General features: G+C 36.1%; 1 protein-coding gene across 7 annotated transcripts in view; it reads left to right on the forward strand.

Annotated features, from left to right (window-relative positions):
• The window catches only part of BIRC6 (baculoviral IAP repeat containing 6), a 172,908-nt gene that overhangs the window by 90,142 nt on the left and 62,890 nt on the right, over positions 1-19,876 (forward strand). For 4 of the 7 annotated variants that reach the window (XM_057415403.1, XM_057415396.1, XM_057415401.1 and 1 more), the window contains 9 exons: positions 634-742; positions 1,244-1,465; positions 4,379-5,159; positions 6,062-6,205; positions 7,999-8,128; positions 11,411-11,542; positions 13,879-14,046; positions 16,026-16,199; positions 18,471-18,679. In XM_057415403.1, the coding sequence (XP_057271386.1) occupies positions 634-742; positions 1,244-1,465; positions 4,379-5,159; positions 6,062-6,205; positions 7,999-8,128; positions 11,411-11,542; positions 13,879-14,046; positions 16,026-16,199; positions 18,471-18,679 (2,069 nt within the window). The remainder of the gene's footprint in view (positions 1-633; positions 743-1,243; positions 1,466-4,378; positions 5,160-6,061; positions 6,206-7,998; positions 8,129-11,410; positions 11,543-13,878; positions 14,047-16,025; positions 16,200-18,470; positions 18,680-19,876) is intronic. The other 3 variants (XM_057415397.1, XM_057415399.1, XM_057415400.1) reach the window with 2 other exon arrangements.

Below are 19,876 nucleotides of genomic sequence, written 5' to 3' on the forward strand. Positions count from 1 at the left end.
ATTCATGGTTTTTTCCTGTTTCGAGGTTGCTGATACTAACAGAAAACACTTCTCAAAATGGCTTTCATGACTTATTTTGCCGTGAGTTAATGCTTCAGTGTAGTCTGGTGCCTTTTGCTGGAATGCAGTTAGATAAGAAGTAGCTTCATATGGGGCAGGAGATGAGCACAGTGAGAAGATTAATAGGAAATAATCTGAGAAAATATTCAGCCTTAGTCCAGTGGGATGGAAATGGGAGTTAACTTCCGTTTTGAAATAAATGTTTGCTTTTGTGAATCACAAGGTCTGACAGCTCTATTGGAATTAGTCACATCTTTTTGGAATATTTGTAAGAAAATCCTACTAGTTAAACATTTAAGTCCTGTATCTGCTGAATGTCACAACGGTTTTTCCTTTCATAGTAAGTCTGAACATTACATTGAACACACAAAACGCAGAGTTTCAATATAGTGGTGTATATGAGAATTGCATCCTTATGTTATTAGCACTACTTAATTCAATGTTAATATTGTAATTCTATAATAATTTCACTAGTACTTTTAAAAATCTGCATATGTAAGTACTTCTGTTGTTTCCCCTCCCATTTTTTTTTGTTTGTTTGTTGTTTTGTTGGTTTTTTTTGAATGCTGCAAGATCTGAATAGCCCTTTACTGTTTGGAAGATTAAATGGTCTCTCTTCTGACTCCACAATAGACATTCTTTATCAGCTTGGAACAACTCAAGACCCTGGAACAAAAGATAGGTAATGTTGTTTGGATTGTCATATGAAAGCATATACAAAAATAATCTGCTAAATACTGGCTTGATATGACTGCAGACTTTTTCAAATGTGATTGTTACAAGATAGTGTGAGTGTGCAGAGATCTGAAGAAGCTTTACCTCCTAGCTCTTTGCATACTTTTCAGAGAATACTGTCCCTCTTTTTTTGCTCTTATTAATGTGATAAAACTTTTGTGGCTCAACCAACTTTTCTCTCAGATATTCAGAACTCGGATACCTGCTATGTTTTCTTTCTCTGTAGAAAGAGAACTTACATTTGGCTGTCCAAGTTAAGTGGTTTTAATTAATTTTATCCCTGTTAGTGATCTAAGTCTTGAGAAAAGAGTTTGAGCTCATTCTTGAACTTTGCTTCAAAGGGAAAGATAACTGTGTAAATTGAATTGCAAAAAAAAACCAACAAGCTAATTTGTTTCTGAGTGTTTCTTTGACCCATTATAATGTACTACATCATATTGTCTTCCAGAATTCAAGCATTGCTGAAATGGGTCAGTGATTCTGCAAGAGTTGCGGCTATGAAAAAAAGTGGCCGGGTCAGCTACATCTGTCCAAATAGCTCAACAAAAGAGTATGGTCTTTTGATGCCATCTCCTTCCCATTTGCATTGTGTAGCAGCAATTTTGTGGCATAGTTATGAATTACTTGTTGAATATGATCTACCAGCGTTGCTGGACAGAGAGCTCTTCGAGTAAGTAAAGCAAAGGTTTGCACCATGTACATTATGTAGCTAAATTATTTTGTTCAGTGAAATGATAGAACTTGAAGTGCACTCATTGTGAAACAGTAGTGGTAGAGTGAATACTTAACAATACTTGTTTTGTAGTTCTAAACACAAAACTGCACTTGATATATTCCAGGTATAGTTGTGTTTAAAATAAAAAAATCCAAAACAAAACAGCAAATCCATGTTTATACTTGCACATATGTGAAAGGTAAACTGTTACAAGTTTGGGTTTTTTTTGTGGGTGTTTTAATTTATAATTCAGGGCTGTTCTTGTTGAAATTGAGTGTAGCATCTGTAACTAATAACAAAAAGCTAGAGGGGGGGGCGGGGGTGTGGTTTTTTTTGGAGTTGCCACTTTTTTTTTCTGACCAGTCTGATTTGAAAGAAACAAAGCACAAACCCTTGAGTGAATCTTGAACTATGAATTTTGTGGATGTTGCTGTATTCTAAGCAAAAGTTCACCCTAAACACTAGATGTATACTTTTAGTGACTCCAGATTGAAAATAACGTGAGCAAATGTTTCTCCTTTATGTTGCTTAACCATCTCTTCTGTTTAAACAAAGCAACAGAAGAAGCCACACAGCTTTGTTTCATGTAAAAAATTTAACTGGTGAATTCCCGTATCTAGTGAAGCATCTTTCATTTGTACCATTAATACATTTCCAGTGAATGAAAGGAGCTTTGCTAGCACGTAATTCATTATGTCACCCTTTAGAAACATTCATATTTTAATACTACCTCACTGTCTCGTTTAGGCACAGTCAAACATTCAAATAATGGGAAATGTACAGGTTACGGTTATTGATATAAGCATGTGGAGTTCTTACCTATGTGCAACATGAGGATCTTTAGATCTGTGACTACAAGCTAGACCTTTTCCAAAGACACTTCAGTGATACTGGAATATAAATAATAGCAAATTCAGAACAAGCTTGTTCATTTTGGGAATCAATTTCAGGATTTTCAAACTGCAGGTCAGTTAGTCCCTTTAGCAATGCATTTTAACCAAAATACTTTTTCTGGATACATGTAAGTTTTAACACTTGCAAAGGAAGAACTCTAATAAAAGTAGGCTTTCTAAAATGGATAGTCTATTTACATTTATTGTAGTATAAAAGTGGGTTTCACAGTTGAATTCCTGACTTTGAAGGAAAGTATGTTGTTTTCATCACAGGACAAAATGAAGGAATGCTAATAAAACTATTGTACCTAGCTTGAGTGTGCATGTTGCAGTACAGCCGTGTTCCTCTGCCTCCTGCCAAATAAAACTATAATTCATATCAGCCAGCATCTGGAGCAAATTATAAAATACATTTTTAATAAATACAGAATTGTTGTCAGACTTCTCTGGGTAAATAATTCTTCTAATAAAAATAATTTATTGTGTGTCTTTTTCATCCTCTTTGATGTTTTAGCTTTTGAAATGTTTTCATTGTTTCTAGCTATAACTCCTAATTTCTCCTTCATGTGATATTTCCCTTCTTTCTTGTATATATTTTTCCATCATCCACATTTTCCATTTTAGTATTTCTGCTTTGGCTAAGGGATACTAATTTATTCCTTAGTTAGTTTTTTAATATCTAGTTGGAAAAGAATCTTATTTTTCATGGATCATGAACTTGCCCAGAAAAATTCTGGTGGAAGGACTGTGTGAATATGTAGTTGGAGAAGAGTTTAAGTGTACCTTTATATGTGGACTTTGGGAAATTTTGACTGTTTTCCCAAAGTCATGGGTCATTTGGTCACTGAGATGACTAATGTTTTATCTTGGAAAGGTTTTTGTGGGTTTTTTTTTATCACCAATTCACTAGACTGATGATAAAGCTAACTTTTGGTGAGCCTGTGTTCTGTTCTGGACTCTTACAGTCCCTCAGACTAAACATAGGCTAACGCCTCCATTGAGGAGAGAGAAAAGAATTCATTGTCTTCAAGTATGAATGTGATATATGATGATACATCCAAACTTATTTGAAAACCTGAAGTGGCACAAAGTGTGCGTTCACCTCTGTATGTAAAGGTTAAGTTAATGTAACTTATGTATGGTGTTAGGTGCTGTGAATGCAGGTCTGAAAACTTGCTTTTTTTTTTTTTCTTAATACTCCACCTGCTCTGACAATGTCTGTATGAAGAAATTACCTTTTCACTACTGTCCAAATACCACTTCTGAAATTTAAGCTGAGTAATAGGAGCTAAATTAGCTTTTGCATTCACATGCCTTGGATTAGCATTCAAGCAGATTGTATTTGAATGGCATTGAGTTCAAAGGTAAGGTGAGATTTTAGCATCTCTGATGTATCTCTATTAACTTGCATTCTGAGTGCAAGTTGAGTAAGGATAGCGAGGGTAACGTCATTCAACCAACAAGGTTGTTGGCGCTTGCATGTTTTTGAAACTTTCTTATAAAAAATAAAGCAAATTTTAAAAATTTTTTTGAAACATGTTAAAATACTTCCAGTTCTTACAGAATTAGGAGACCTTTTCTTAAATGAGTGTGTGTGCATGCATGTATGTGAGCCTTGTAGCTGCAGTGTGGAGAGCTGAAAGCACAAAGAGATTGCAGTTGGCTCAAAATTACATAAATTATGTGATAACTGTCAAAAGACTGAAATCCTTTCATGCGCAGCATGCCAGGAAAGTTAGCTTATATCTATTTTAAATGGAGTATAATGAAAGAACTTTAAACGCAGTTCAGGAATGCCTTTTGGGTAATGAATGTCTTGCTGATACTGTGATTCAGAAGAGGCTTCCAAGCTGAGCACAGTGTGTTTTACAGCTTCTACAATAGTTAATCATAAATGTAGAAAGATCTTTTATGAACCAATGAGAGCAGAATGAGTGGGAAACTATGTATTGACATGATTTTCTGTCTTCTGCAGGTCACTGTTTAACTGGTCCATGTCTCTTCCCTGCAACATGGTTTTGAAGAAAGCTGTTGATAGTTTACTTTGCTCAATGTGCCACATCCACCCAAATTATTTTTCCTTACTCATGGGATGGATGGGTATCACTCCTCCTCCAATGCAGTGTCAACACAGACTGTCCATGACTGATGACAGCAAAAAGCAGGACCTTAGTTCATCTTTAACAGATGACTCTAAAAACGCACAAGCCCCTCTTGCACTAACAGAGTCTCACCTGGCTACTCTTGCTGCCTCGTCTCAGTCTCCTGAAGCTATCAAGCAATTATTGGACTCAGGTTTGCCTTCCCTGCTTGTAAGAAGTCTTGCTAGTTTTTGCTTTAACCATACTTCTAGCTCTGACTGCACTGCACAATCAATGGATACCACCCAGGACAGGCTCAGGAGGCACCATGTTCCACAGCACTTTAATAAAATGCCTATCACGGCAGATCTGGTTGCTCCTGTTCTCAGGTTTTTGACAGAAGTTGGCAACAGCCACATGATGAAGGATTGGTTGGGTGGCTCTGAAGTCAATCCATTGTGGACAGCACTTTTATTTCTGTTGTGCCATTCTGGTGCTACTTCTGGAGGACACAATGTGACAGCACAACAGACCAGTACAAGATCTAGCTTACTTTCTTCAACGGTAACAGCAGGGTTGACCACTCAGCAGCGGACAGCAATTGAAAATGCAACAGTTGCTTTCTTCTTGCAGTGCATCTCTTGCCATCCTAATAACCAGAGACTTATGGCACAGGTAAGGGGTGAGGAGGTAAAAAAGTTTTATTTTCTTCATTAATAACTACAGCCAACTTTCAAAACTTACTTTTTTAGCTTTAACTTCTAGTCAATGACAGCTTACAAAAACAGTTTTGTATTAAAATTGATAGCTTGTTGCTCTGACTTTGAAACATATAAAAATGCTTTGACATGGCCGTACAGTCCTATGTATGGATTTGTATTCCTCTTGGTTTAGAGGAATAAGCTTTAGACCAGAATCCAAAATACTATATTGAATTAGATAGATCTAAACCCTTCTGAAATGGAATTTAAAAATCAAGGTTCATACAGATCTTTTATGTTAGCAACTTAGAGAGATTTCCTGCTAAATTTGCTTGTGTAGCCATCTGTGATCAGTGAAATAGAGGCTATTGCAGAATAAGGCTTTCTTATTTTGGAATTCTAGTGCAAATTCAGCTGTTTTCCTTACATTTGTTAACCTTGCAGACTTAGTGTTGAAAAATCCTTTTTTAATTATAGATTTTTTCAGCTAAGGATGGTGATCCCCTGAAAACAGGTAGACTTCAGTAAAAAATGAATACAGTTCTCTATGGTAGCAATACTGCATTATGCAGTGGAAAATTTTTGCTTCAGGAATTTGAAAGCTATTTTTCTAAGTATTTAATCTTCTTGGTTTTATCTTTGAGTAGTCTGTGTAATTACAATTACTTTGTTCCTGTAGTCACTGTTTTGAACTTTTTTATAAAAAAAAAAAACAGCTTGGTGCTGGTGTTTTCTTCAGTGGTGCTCATTTCTGTTCTGTTTGAATAATGACTGGAAGGTAGATCTTATGCGCTGCCTATTATGGCTGTGTAGATCTATATTTTAGAGACCTAAATATAGAAATATTTTCAATCTGATGTCATTTTGCATTCCCAGGTTCTCTGCGAATTGTTCCAGTCCTCTCCTCAGCGTGGGAACCTCCCAACCTCTGGAAACATTTCAGGATTTATTAGGAGGCTTTTTTTGCAGCTTATGCTAGAGGATGAAAAAGTGACTTTGTTTCTTCAGTCCCCGTGCCCAGTAAGAATTTTTGATATCCATATGGTGAACATGGAATAAATGTAGCCTTTAAAAATAAATAAATAAAAAGGGGTATATTCAACTTTGGAATGTCAGATGGCAGCTTTTCCTACTGTACATATTGTAGAATTTTGAAAAGAAATGGGTTGGCGAACCCATTGCTGAGTAGCAGCTCAGCATTTTTCATGAAAGAAAATTTAAGACACTGTTGTAAGACAAAGCCACCTTGTTGAAAATACACTGCTTCGGAAATAACTGACAACTGAAATTTATCTTATGGAAGACTTTTTAATAGTATCCTTATGCATTAGCAGCAAATATAGATACAAGTTTTAGTCCTTACAGCAGTTCTTCATTATCAGATTCATTAAGGAACAGTCGTAGTTTTAATGCTTCAAGAGATCCTTCAGCATTAGCCAAACACTACAAATAAGTTTTTGAGTGATAAATACTTGAATTAATTTATAAAACAGATGAATGCTTTTATATTTCCACATGCTTCACTAGAACACTGAATTATAATTAATGTCTGAAGTGCTATGCTCTCAATTGAATGCTGTGAATAAAGAAATACAGGAAAACCAGAAGTTATTAAAATATCTGCTACTCACAAAGAATAGTTATTTTCTGCTTTCGTTTCTACTGTTCTCACTATATCTTAGAAGTAAAGTACTACATGAGATACATGACAGGGGAACTGGATCAGATAGTATAAAATGGAAAAGGAGGAGCAAATATGTTTTAGCACAAACTGAGATTAATTGTTAACATGGCCATTGGTAACATGAAGGTAACATCTGTCTTCTACTAATTTAACAGATTTTTACAGAATATTACTATTATAGATGTGTAAAAGGAGAAAAAATATATTGAAAAGAAGTTGTCAGATAATTCCGTTTCTTCTACTGAAACCACCAGGAAACAGTCTTCTGTTCTTACTGAGATGATTCTTCCTCTAGCATCCGAAGAGAAACCTTAAAAAATAATGTGGATGTGCAGCTTATAACCTTAGTTTATCTAACAACATAACCTTTCAAAGATTGGTTCCCCATTTTTATCTCACAAGTTCTTACCAAAACTGTACTTTGGGATCTAAGTTCCGATTGTCATCAAGTATAATTTGTAATATTGCGTAACAGTAGATTGGTCTTGTATGTGTGTGTTAGTAAAGGCATCTCCTGATGCTGAGGAAGAGGATAAGTGTAATAACTGTAAAAAGTACTCCAAGTAAAGAATGATGCAAAAGGCAAACTGAGCTCAAGCTAAAACATGTTAAGATAAAATATTTGAAATGTTTTAACTAGCAGTGACTTAGGTTTCCATCATAATAGCAAAAAGTAGGTATTAGGTCTAGGATAAACTTCATCCTCAACTCGGAGCAATAGAGAAATGATGTCTTTCTCTACTGCAAATATATTGTGATTTTCCTAATTTAATTTCAGAATTAAGTTTTAATTTCATAAGTAATTGCAAGTCTCAGACTCAGTTTTTCTCTCATACAGCTATGTCAAGTAATTGTGGTTTTTTTTAACAAATACGATATCATATTTTATATGATTTTGATATATCTTATAAAATAGGCTTTTGAGGTTTTGGATTAAAAAATAAACTTGTCTTAATGCATTTTAACTGTGTACCTTCAAAGTTGAAGGATATGTCAGTTTTCATTTTTAGCACGCTAAAGATCTAGCTTTATTTTGCTGTGATGAGTTTATAAGAACATAGTGTTTTAACTGATTTCTGAATGTCAGTCATGATAAAAGTTAATTTTTTTAATTTTTTTTTTTTTTTAGCTGTACAAAGGTAGAATTAATGCTACCAGTCATGTCATTCAACATCCAATGTATGGAGCTGGACACAAATTTCGTACCCTTCATTTGCCTGTCTCAACAACTCTAGCAGAGGTTCTTGATCGTGTGTCAGGCAAGTTTGCAATAGTTCATATTTTACTTTTTTCAAATACAGTTTCAAAGAAGAAACCTCAAACACCAAAAAAACTGCATGAACTACTTATGTCTGACATAAATATTTGCTGTATTCATTGCGAAATGGCAAATATGAAACAGTGGGTTAAGCTTTAGGCTTTTCAGTGTGCCTTACAGGTTGCATCTAAAATTTGCTTTCACAGGTTAAATACTGTTCTGTAGTATAGAACTGTTTCTTTCTTGTTTATAGTATAGAACTATTTCTTTCTATAAAACTGGGGGGGTGAAGGTGGGATTTTTATTTCATTCATTTTTTGGTTGGTTGGAGGTTTTTTGGGTGGTTCGTTTGGGATTTTTTGTTATGGTTGGTTTGGGTTGGGTTTTGTTGGGTTTGTTGTTTTTTTTTTTAATGTGTTCTCAGATCTGTCATAGGATATTTGCAAGACCATATAAATGATACTGCAACTATCAGTAATACACTTTCATCCACTCACTTAAATGTTCCCGGGTTCTGTCAGTTAAATATCCTGGAACTTAAAAGTTTATCTCAAGACAGAGATAAAATCATGTTGTTATGGAAAGGACATTAATAAAGGCTCCGTCTAATTTCTGTGGATATATATTTGCCTGTTACATAAACATTTGGGTTTGCTTACTCAGTGGAGATTGAAAACCATAATTTAAGTTGAGATTAATTTTAGTTATATACAATGAGAGGATAATGTTAAGGCATGAATTTTATTTGTTTGTTCAAAGTTCAGTACTCTCAGTTGTACTACTTAAATATACCTGGAGAGATGAATCCCTCTCTAAGGAGTTCTTTTGACCATACCTCTGTTGACACCTGAATGGCAGATGCCTTAATCTTAAAATGAATCCCACCTTCAACTTTAGCATCTCTTTAACACTTTAGAAAATAGAACTGCCATATTGCAGATGTGCGCAGAAGTGTGTATGCTTAGAAGCACACACATCTGACTGGGTATGTGTGTTCTTGTCTGCAGATATCTTTTTTTTGGAAACTCAATTTCTGAATCAGATTTGCATGGAATTCAGAGGGACTAGTTCATTTTTTTTTTATTTATTTTTTTTTTACATGCTTGGGATTGTAATTACAAAGTAATGAATGAAAAACAGTAAAAAATGCTTGAAGCTTGTTTACCAGGGAATAGATCACTGTTTCTGACAGAATTCTATATTCACTTACTGTGTTCATTTACTGTGCAGACACAATCATGTGGAATGTGACTGAGGTCTTCAGATCTTTGTGCACTTCATGGTCAGAGTTATTGTAATTGGTGGGATAGTCACTGAGTATGAGGTAGGGGTCAGTTGCTGAGCAGTGACATAAACTGTACTGAATAGCTGCCTTGGTGTATTGCAGTCAGCTTGATAGCCGGTGCTAATAGGGACTGGGGAGGGGAATGTGATGATGTGATATACTGTAGTGCCTGTAACTGAAACTGATCACAAATGCTGACTTCGTAGGGCACCATAAATTTGGGGTTTGCTGCAGAATCATTACTCCTCAGTTTAACTCTCATTTTAAGTTGGAATAATTAATTCTGGAAAAGTTCAGTTTCTCTTCTATTTCCATCCCTTATCTAAAGTGATTTCTCTGACTGCTATTAAAAGCTTTGGGATACTTTTATATCATTCCGTGAAGTCCATGGTTAGGACATAGTAAAGCAGGCTTCAATATATGAGGAGTAAAATGTATGTTTGGGGTGAGAGGCAAGAAGAAGGGATGGACTGGGGAAGAGGGAAGGAAAAGAAGCAAAGACTGCCACTGCAACAAATAGGAAGTTGTGAAGCTCTTGTGTCAGAGTCTGACCCTTGGGTTAACTTCTTTTTTGTTAACTAAGCTGTTAGTGTCTCAAATTGATTGTCTTCCTTGCTGCAAAAATAAATCACAATAAGTATATTCATGTCATACTCTTTCTCACAGTCTTCTAAAAAAAAGTGTGGGGGAGGGAGAGATTCTAAAATCATTGCTAAATCTGCTACTCGCATTCCTTCACCATGGAAAGAAAATGTGCAGTATCACTGTAGATAGGATTGCCTAGGCCGAATACCAGTTGTTTTGTATTTCATTCAACTTAGTGTTAATTTAGTGGTCTTGGATGGTCAGAAAAATGGAACAACAAATCTGAGTATCACCTGAATGGTAGAAATACCATTGCTTAAGCTTCCCTAATAATTTTATTAATGACCTTTAAATTCTCCAGCACTAAATGGGCATTCAGACCAAAGTAGAGAAGTTAAATAATAATAGTAGTACTAGTAGTAATAAGAATTTTTTATAGCAGCAGTTTCACAGTTTCATACGCTGTATGTTCTTCGGGCTGCACTATGTCTGACACACATATAACCAATATCTTCAGGCACAAATAATAATGTATTTCCAAGCTGTCAAACCATATCTGTCTCAGCACCTCACCCACTGGTGATACACAGTTAAAGTTGAGCTGGATGGTACTTCTAGGTCTTGAGTTTGTGGTTATAGCCTAAGGCTGCTGTGGCTGCCTGGAAACAAGTTACTACTCAGAAGCAATTACATATGGCTATTCTGGTGCCAGTGTTATACCTTACAAGGTGTGAAATGATCCATTGTCACCGCACACGTGTCATCTAGTAGTTGCCTGCTGATATTTGTGATCTGCACTAATTGACTGAACCAAACCAGTTGAACTGCAGTAATGTTCACTTAAGCAAGCAGGGCAAGTTTTAGATATGCAATGTAATGTACACCTTCTGGCTTCAAAGGAACAGTCACACTTGCCAGATGTGAAATTGGGTCAGTATATAACACTAAACACCCAGACCTAGATTTACTGTTGTGTTGTTGGGTTTTTTTGGTGTGGTGTTTCAGGTTGGGTTTTTTGGGCATTTGGGTGGGTTTGGTTTGTTGGGGTTTTTTGTTGGTTGCGTTTTTTTTTGTTTTGGGTTTTCTATTGGGTTTGTTTTTCTGTTTGTTTTTTTTTTTGCTTAATCTCATTTTTCTTTGATTGAAGTAATGTTTTAACATGAATACACTTGGCTTATCAGGTAGTGGTTTTAAACTGCTACAGTTTTAAATTGTCAGAGGAGAGATTTTGGGGGGAAGAGGACCAGAATTATCATAACACTCCATAGATTCTTACCAGACTATTACTGCCAGGGATGGAACTCTGAGTCACAGAAATAGTTGAGAATAGCCTTGTTAAACAGCCTAGAAATTAATAAAATCAACTTTGTGTCTTGAAATGCCATTGTTGCCCTTTTTTTTAACCCTGTATAGATACCCCCAGTATTACAGCTAAGCTAATTAATGAACAGAAGGAAGATAAAGAAAAAAAGAACTATGAAGAGAAAGAAAAAGTTAAAGCAGAAAATGGATTTCAGGACAATTATAGTGTTGTCGTTGCTTCTGGTATGTCTTTTTTTTTTTCCTACCATCTAAAAACATCTTTCTGATGTTAAAAGGGGGTGTGTTTGTGTGGGGAATATCTACGAACAATGGTTTTATTACTAATGGTAGTTAGAAAAATTGTAGTGCCCAGTTAATCTAACCGGCTGTTAGGCAGCAGAGGTTGGTTCCTGATAGAACAGCTGCCTCTAGCAGATTATGTACTTTGATAAATTTTCTACCAGAATGTATCAGTGATTATGTTGTGGATGCTGTTACTAGTGCATTTTACAGGATTTTGTACACACACACATGGAGCTTGGATTACATGGCAACATATTAGTATTTCTATACTGTTACTGTGGTATGGGTATTGCTGTCTTTACCTTTTAGCAGTGGCTGGTGCATCAGAGTTCAGTCACTACCACAGTATGCTTTGGAAATAAAAAGATCCATATACTTTGCATAACAACTGGTGGTACTCTCCTAAAAACTGTCAGGTGGAGATGTAAGCATAAAACTGTTACTCCACTCGGAAACCACAAATACAGGATTTTCTTCCAAGCATTCACCTTTTAAAAGCTAATGTGAAGATCCTCCCGAAATCAGTCATGTAAACACTTCCTCTAAAACTATTCTGGAGGTTACAGATTGAACATAGTAATTTTGCAGTGGTACAAGATTACAGTTCAGATGATGTCTGCAGAGATCATTAGTCTTTCAGTTGGAAGTTCTGGTATGTGTTGAGAGATTAATGAACTTCAAACTACTCTTTTCCTGTCTAGTTTTCTGCCTTCATTGAGGTATCTCAATTTCATTTACACTTCATGAAGCATGAAGAAGAGATGCTGATTTCCTTTGACTTCTGACACCAATATTTCTTAAGCTTTTTATTTCAGGTTTTTAGATGTAACTCTAAACTCAAGTGTTGAACAGGGCAGCAGTTTCATGGATGTTGTTATACATTTAAAGCAACACAGCTGATGTTAACAACAGCATGTTTATCTGGAAAGATATTTGCAGTAGGTGCCACTTAAACAGGGTAAACAGGTTTTGGTAATGTTTAAAATGTTAACAGGTCCAAGTGAAGGTTTAAAACATAAATAAAGAAGAATCTACGAATTAAAATAATAATATGCCAAGCTTGAAGATGGGGCATAACGTAGTCAGCAGCGATGTCTTATCCCAGTTGCATCTCTGATCCTACTGCCTGATGATATATAGCCCATTACCTGTTTAGAATGAAGCAGACTTAAGTATTTCCTTCTTTTTGTTTGCATTTTTTCCAGTTAAGTAAAATAGTTTAAATATAAGCTTACTTTGTTTGCATTTGGGTTTACCTCTTGTTTGTGGAATCTTTTTTCTTTTGTCTTTATCTTTTCATATATTCTGGTGGTTTGTTGGGGTTTTTTAATGTCCTCAGAGCCCTAAATCCAGTATATTACCACTTGTTCCCTATTAGTAAAATTAATAGAGGGCAGAGATAGTATTTGGAGCCTGATCTTCGTGAGAAAAGCTAGTTCAGTATCCTGAGATTATTGGAGATTATGTTTTGTATTAGAGCTGCCCCTACTGACCAGCTGAAACCAGAGTGTATTACAGCATTTCAGGTGTGGATGTTGTTGGTCTTGCAGCTGCTCTTGGCTAATGATAAGGTAGTAGTTGTATGTGTCTGGGTCTTAACCTGCCAGTCTGTCACCTGCATAGAAGGGTACATGATAGCAGTATGTTTTCGCTGTACCTTAAGTCAACTTAACCTGTCCCAAAATATGGCAGCCTTGCTATATGTGCTTAGTTAGCTTTTACATACCTAGTTTTGCCTTTTAGTTATCATGTAGTGCTTACTTTAAATGTTTTAACCAAGGCAGCTTTAAAAGTATGTTTAAATATGCCTTTCATCATGTGGTACTGTCACTACTGCAGCTGAAATCATGTTTGTAGACCAGAGATATAGTTGCTATCTGTAGTCTGTGCTGAAACGTTTGTCAATTTAGAATTTTTTTGCCTTTTACTTTTAGTTGAAAAAACAACGTTAAAAAGTTTAACTGTGGACCCATTGCTGGACAGGTTCTTTAACTAAGTTTAAGAGCAGAATCAGAATAGCTTTTGCTTTCTTTATGGATGATATGATGTAGTACAGTTATGGTTTGGGGCTCGGGGGGGGTGTGCAGCCTTGCAACTGTGAAAATACCGGGATTACATCCAAATACGTATTATACATTAATGCTATTCTGATATAATTACTCAGTGCTGAAAAATTAATCTTCTTTGCTATCATTGAAGCTGTTGAGTGCATTGCATCTTGACTGACTGAACTTATTAAATACTAGAATGGATTAGATGTTTTTCTTCTGTACTAGGTTTGAAATCCCAGTCAAAAAGAGCTGTTTCATCCACCCCTCCACGTCCACCATCAAGGCGAGGAAGAGTGATGGCAGATAAAGTAGGTACCTCTTCCTCAGGAGGAGAATCTTCCAGCAAGACTATTAGTGTTCCAGTCTTTCATCTATACCATAAACTTCTACCAGGTGACTTTAACAACTAATTTTAAACTTCAGTCTTACGGTCTTTTTCAGTGACTGGTATGTCATCGGAAAGTAGATGTAATGCTAATGGACATCTTTGTCCTTTTATTGAGCATCTTGTAACTGTAGAGCTGTTCTGGGTTGGTAACAGCTTTCAACAAGAAGTGGAGCATTTTAACATCATCCTGGCTTGACAAGTAACAGTTGTGCTGATCTTTTTTGTAGTTCCTTGTTCATAAAGAAAATCTCAAAATTATTTCCACCTTCACTCTGAAATAAAAGGGGGATGGGTTCATAAGGTGACTTACATTTTGTTTCACCTTGCAAGGCAGAGCTGAACTGCTATTTGTGCCCTGTTACTTCATGTTCTGAGTGGCAGCCAATTTGTGTTCCTTTCTGGAAGGTTGATTTGCCAGTTGAGGAATATTCTTGAATTCCATAATACTTGGGTCTTCAAAACCAGCATGTCTTAAGCAGTTAGTCATGGTTTACATATAGCAGATACATTTTATCAGGTGTCTGGACAAAGTTGGTGATAATGTCATAGTTGGAGCATAGAGAGGGAGATCTTACGGGTCTTTTCCAACTTGAGATACTCTATGATTATGATTCTGTGATCTCCTATAGAAAGAGATTGGTTGTGACACTGGAATTCTCAACCTTAGATTAAGGATAATGGGACAGGAACATGGGTGAAACACTTGAATACTATGCAGAAGAGCAGCTTACCTGGTTTATAGTATAGAAACAAGGAACAAGCTGATGGAATTAATTGGTAAACTTCTCATCAAAGTCATTTTCACCTAATAAAATAAATTTGCAGCTTACTACAGAATTATTTAACCTCTGGCAGTTATTAGAGGGATCATATACTTGGATTAAACTATCTAAAACTGATAAAGCTAATGCTGCTATTTTGAGAGGAGATTAAAACTCAGTGTGAGTTTTCAGTATCTTTCTGGCAAAGGCTGACTGTCCACTAATGGGAGTGTGGACCATTCTGTGTGATTAGGTTGATCACACATCTTGTGCCAGTTGTTGCAAAAAGGGAAGCTGTGGAGAGCAGAATCGATGATTAAAGAACATGTAGAAAACTTAGTTGCACATTGGCAAGACATTTCTAATTTTAATTTCTTCAGACACCATCTTCCACTGAAGAAACAGGTTGCTACTAAAGATCTTCCTGGAACTTGTGTTACTTGATAAAGTACAGTCAAGATGAAGTGGGCATGCTAAGTGTATTATAAAATCCAACTCTAGAATATTTCACCTCAGGTGTTATCAGAAGTTATTCACTACTTGTTATCAGGAAAAATTGTTCTGCCTTGAGAGTAATTTGTAATTTCAGGGAAGAACACATCCTTTGGAAACAGCAGAGTGGCCAAAATCTTGATTTGTTTAACCAGTTTGGGCTGTATGGCATGTGCATATCAAGTATGCATTGCTGCTCCAAAAATTATTCCTGGCAGTGCCATTCATTTTTTTTCTTGCTGAGTTGTGTCCCAACACAAGAGTAGTGAGCTGTGTTTGGGATTAATAGGACTGAAAAAAGAATTGCCGAGTTTTTTGGTGTGTCCTCCCCCTTTTTTTTCCATTTCAGCCATTTTACCTTGTGGTCACCTACCTTTATGTCACCGCAATTCAAGGATAATGCAGGGGTGGGGTTTAATATTAGGGGACAGGCAGTACCCACCTAAAATGCACATAAAATTATAGCCATTCGTTAGATATGCCAAGTGCTTAGGCTCTCAGCATAGAGCTGCCTTAGGGAATGTTGGCATGGTTCTTTGATGGTTGGTTCCAAAGTGATGGGGCCCCTTTTCCCAAGAGAACAAATGGTAAAATTAAGGCCTTGGTTTGGAGCCAGGTAATATTTAGTCCACTTGGCATCTGTGGTACAAGTAAGGAGCAGCACCTGGACATGTATGTTAAAATAACCCAATCATCATTTTCCTCTCTGACTTGATGCCACTGTTGCTTAGGCCAACCGTTACCAGCTGAAATGACACTTGCCCAGCTTCTGACTCTGCTCTATGACCGTAAACTCCCTCAAGGATACCGATCAATAGATTTGACAGTTAAGCTTGGCTCCAAAGTCATCTCGGATCCAAGCTTATCAAAAACAGACTCATTTAAACGTCTTCACACAGAAAAAGGTGAGTGTTCTTACTTTTTTGGCACCTTCTTTTTAAAATGCTTTTCTTTGGGACAAAAATGGTTTTGATTTTCTTGTTAAGAAACATCAATTTTCTGTGTTTTCCTGGATGGTGTTCCTGAGCCATTCTCTATAAGACAAGTGTAAAACTTAACGATAAAGAACAAATTAATTGCCCATCTTTAGATTGTATCTGTAAGATGCACCAATATGGTTGTTCTGGGTTCACTTTTCTTTCTTCATTGTAGTGTTATATATATATGATACAATTATATTATTATATAGAGACCATATACTTTATTTCTTGACTAGTGTACTGGTTTTCTGTAGCAAGTGTATATGCTGATAACCAGGGCAGATTAAGTAATGCAGGAGCTGGTTGAAACCATCCAATTTCTAGGAGCCTGTGAATTTTTCTGTTGAGGCATCTTGGGTACTTAAATGCTTCTTTGAAAATGGGAATTTTTCTGAAGCCACTCTAAGCAGGTCTGGTAACTAGCTTTTAAAAACATTATTTTTAGCATTTTCTAATATGGTCTGTTTCTTGCTGATGTTTTTTCTAATTGCTTATTATTACTAATAATGCTGCGGAAGAGGGAGAGAGCAGCTGTATCCCAGGAATTTGGTTTGAAATATTTTGATAGCGCTCCTTCAGGGAAGGACTTAGAGAAATGGGTCGTTGAGATTAAGCTAAGTTGATCTGCTGATCACAGGATAGAATTACAATTTAATCATTGATCTGTTTTAAGATAGGAACCTCTTTTTGTTTCTTCCTTCTTTGGAAGGCTTACAGCTTTTTACACTGTAAAGCAGAGGGGGGAGTCTTCCTTTAAAATCTTTATTTAAAAATTTTCCTCATCACAGAAAAATCTAACCTTTCTTGTGGTCTGACCTATTCATATCATTACAAGCAATCAAAAGTTGTAAGTCATGTTCAGCTTAGCATGGTGGAATCCTCCACTTCTCTGATACAAGGTGGTAATCTCTTACTGAGACCATCATGTTTGCAGACAGCCTCACCCACTATTTGTGATGATACAGAAAACTTTCACAAGTGGTTTCTGTCTGTATCCTTAAGAAGAGTGGATGTAAAAGATCTCTGTAAAAATTTTATGTTTGGGCTCTTTCTTAGAAGGATGATCTTGCTTTGGAAGTCTCTGTCCTCTTCTATTTCTCATAGCCTGTCAGGTTGAATTAGTGTGAATTGATGTACATACTCCTACACATCCCTGATTTGAGCTTATTATATCTGATACTTTGATCATATTGCTCCATAGCAGTGTGCTTCCCTTGCAGCCATATCCATGATATGCTTGTAATCTGGTGCTTCTTGCACATTAGAAAGTTGAGAATTAGGATGATAAGGACCTGCTGTTTACTGTTCCCTTTCAAATTAGGGAAAGATAAAATATCTGTGGTTAAAACTTGGGGAAAAAAAAAAAAAAAGGTTGTTTTGGTAGTTGTGTATTATACTGATCACAGTTAAAAGATAGTGAGACCAGTTGACCTATGCTGCTTCTTGATGTGGCTGTATGTTGTGAAGGCTTTGAGGACCACTGCCTTGTAGTACTTAACAACATAACTGCAGTACAGGTTTTTTTAGATGAAGTATATTGCTTATTCACTGAAGTTTTCCTGCAGTAATGAGCAAAGAGGGATGATTTTTGGCAAAATTAACTGTGGTAGGGTGCTGTATGTACAACCTGTGTGCATTGCTATACTAAACAATCTTTTGTCTCTTGTACAAGATATTAGGGTGCTTAGTCAGAAACTTGGAGCATGGAGGTGAGTAGAAAGTTAAAAATAGAAATCTTGATCTTTTTTATGAGGAAGAGTAGCATTAAATTTCACAGCTTTGGCACAGGGGCATTTGGACGCCTCACAGAGAGGAGATGTGAGAATGATAGGTATGGTGAGTGATGGGTGATACAAATTTATGGATGCCGAGTTAGATGATGGGAGGGAGAACTGAAGAAGAGAATTCTTGTTCAGCACTTTTGAGGAAAAAGTGCAACTAATTTAAGTAAGGGTCTTCCCTTTCTTAAGCCATGAACTTACTGAAGAGTAACAAACCTATTTTCATCTCTGAGATGAAAGACAGTTAAAAAACATCTTGAAGGTATAGATCAAGTTTTAATAAAACTTAAGAATGTAGTCATTAACATGTAGCTTTATATAAATAATACCAAGTTATGATCTGCCATCACTGGCAAAAAGTACCATGAATATTGATGATGTTGTCTTAATTTCTCTTTCCTCTGTGTTTTTGTAGAGCATGTGGATTTACTGGGACCTTGCCCTGAAGATGAAGCCATCAGTCCTGGGGATGAGTGTATGGATGCAGTTCTAGATGAATCACTTCTTGAAACCTGTCCCATTCAGTCTCCACTGCAAGTTTTTGCAGGAATGGGTGGATTGGCCCTTATTGCAGAGAGACTCCCTATGCTTTATCCTGATGTAATTCAGCAAGTGAGTGAAAAAGTCAGTGTAAAAAAACATGCTAAAAGTGTGTGTGCGTGTGTGTGTGTGTGTGTTGAAGGATAGTGTTTTCCTCATGTTTCTTTGCGGTTCACTTTGACATCTCAGTTACTGCTTTAAAATAGGCAAGTGCTATTTTAACATAGCCTGGTCCACCTAAATGTTATAGTCTGCTTGAGTAGCCATGTCCTTGTGGAATAAGTGCATGAATTCGCTGTTGCTGGTTGCCTCACTTCTGTTGATCACCTCACTTAACCATTAAACCATTTTTTTAATGGTTAAGTGAAATTTAGTTCTCAAAGCAGATTATATTATTTTAGTTAAATTTACTATTGTAAATCATAAACAATTGTATAATCTTAATTATCTTTATATTTGTTAATAGTAATTACAAGATAATATAAGAACTTGTATTTGTATACTTATGTACGGAGTTTCTCTGGAGGCACTGGTAAGCGTTTCAGAAGTGTCAGTAGTGGCATTAGTGTGAAACTATTCCTTTGGCCGCTGTTCTGGTACACAAACTATTAAAAAGGGAAAAATAACCTGTGAATTATTCAGATTCTGTTTGGCTTTATTTTTGACATTTTGCCTGATCCTCCTAACAGGAGAGACTGTCAATATCTATTCCCTTTGGAATGAAATTAATCATGAATTAATTCACGAACAGGGTGCTGTTCAGTACCCTGACTGCAAAGCTATGGCAGGAATAGGAACCCTTTAGTGAGATCAGATAATTTATGTTAATTTTTTGTAAATAGTTCTGCAGAGATGTTTTAGAGGTCTGATATCAGTGCAGTTCAGAAATCAAAAGTTAAGGAAATGTGTTCACATAAACAATTATTGTATTTTGAAATCCAAGACTGATGAAGTGTATTATGTATTGAGGAAGTCTGTTTGAAGGGATTCTGCAACAGACAAAAAGCAACTTATGACCAGGAGAAATGTCATCCCTTCCTTCCTTTTACTATAGTCCTGAGAAGTTACTTTCTTTTCACCATTATTTAGCTTGATGTAAGTTTGGATTCAAATAGTGAATAAGAATTCTGTGATCCATAAAACCAAATTAAGTGCAGTAATACCAAATTGAAGCTTCAGAGTGAACACTGATGAATTCTCCAGACCCTTCATTCATTAATTTTACTTTTATATTTCTCTAAGTCACTGATAGTTCTTATTCTCTTAGTGTGTAGGTGATTG

Source organism: Pezoporus wallicus, unplaced genomic scaffold (genome assembly GCF_028554395.1).
Source record: "Pezoporus wallicus isolate ANWC-B61680 ecotype Strahan unplaced genomic scaffold, APGP_CSIRO_Pwel_v1 contig_5352, whole genome shotgun sequence".
NCBI lineage: Eukaryota > Metazoa > Chordata > Aves > Psittaciformes > Psittacidae > Pezoporus > Pezoporus wallicus.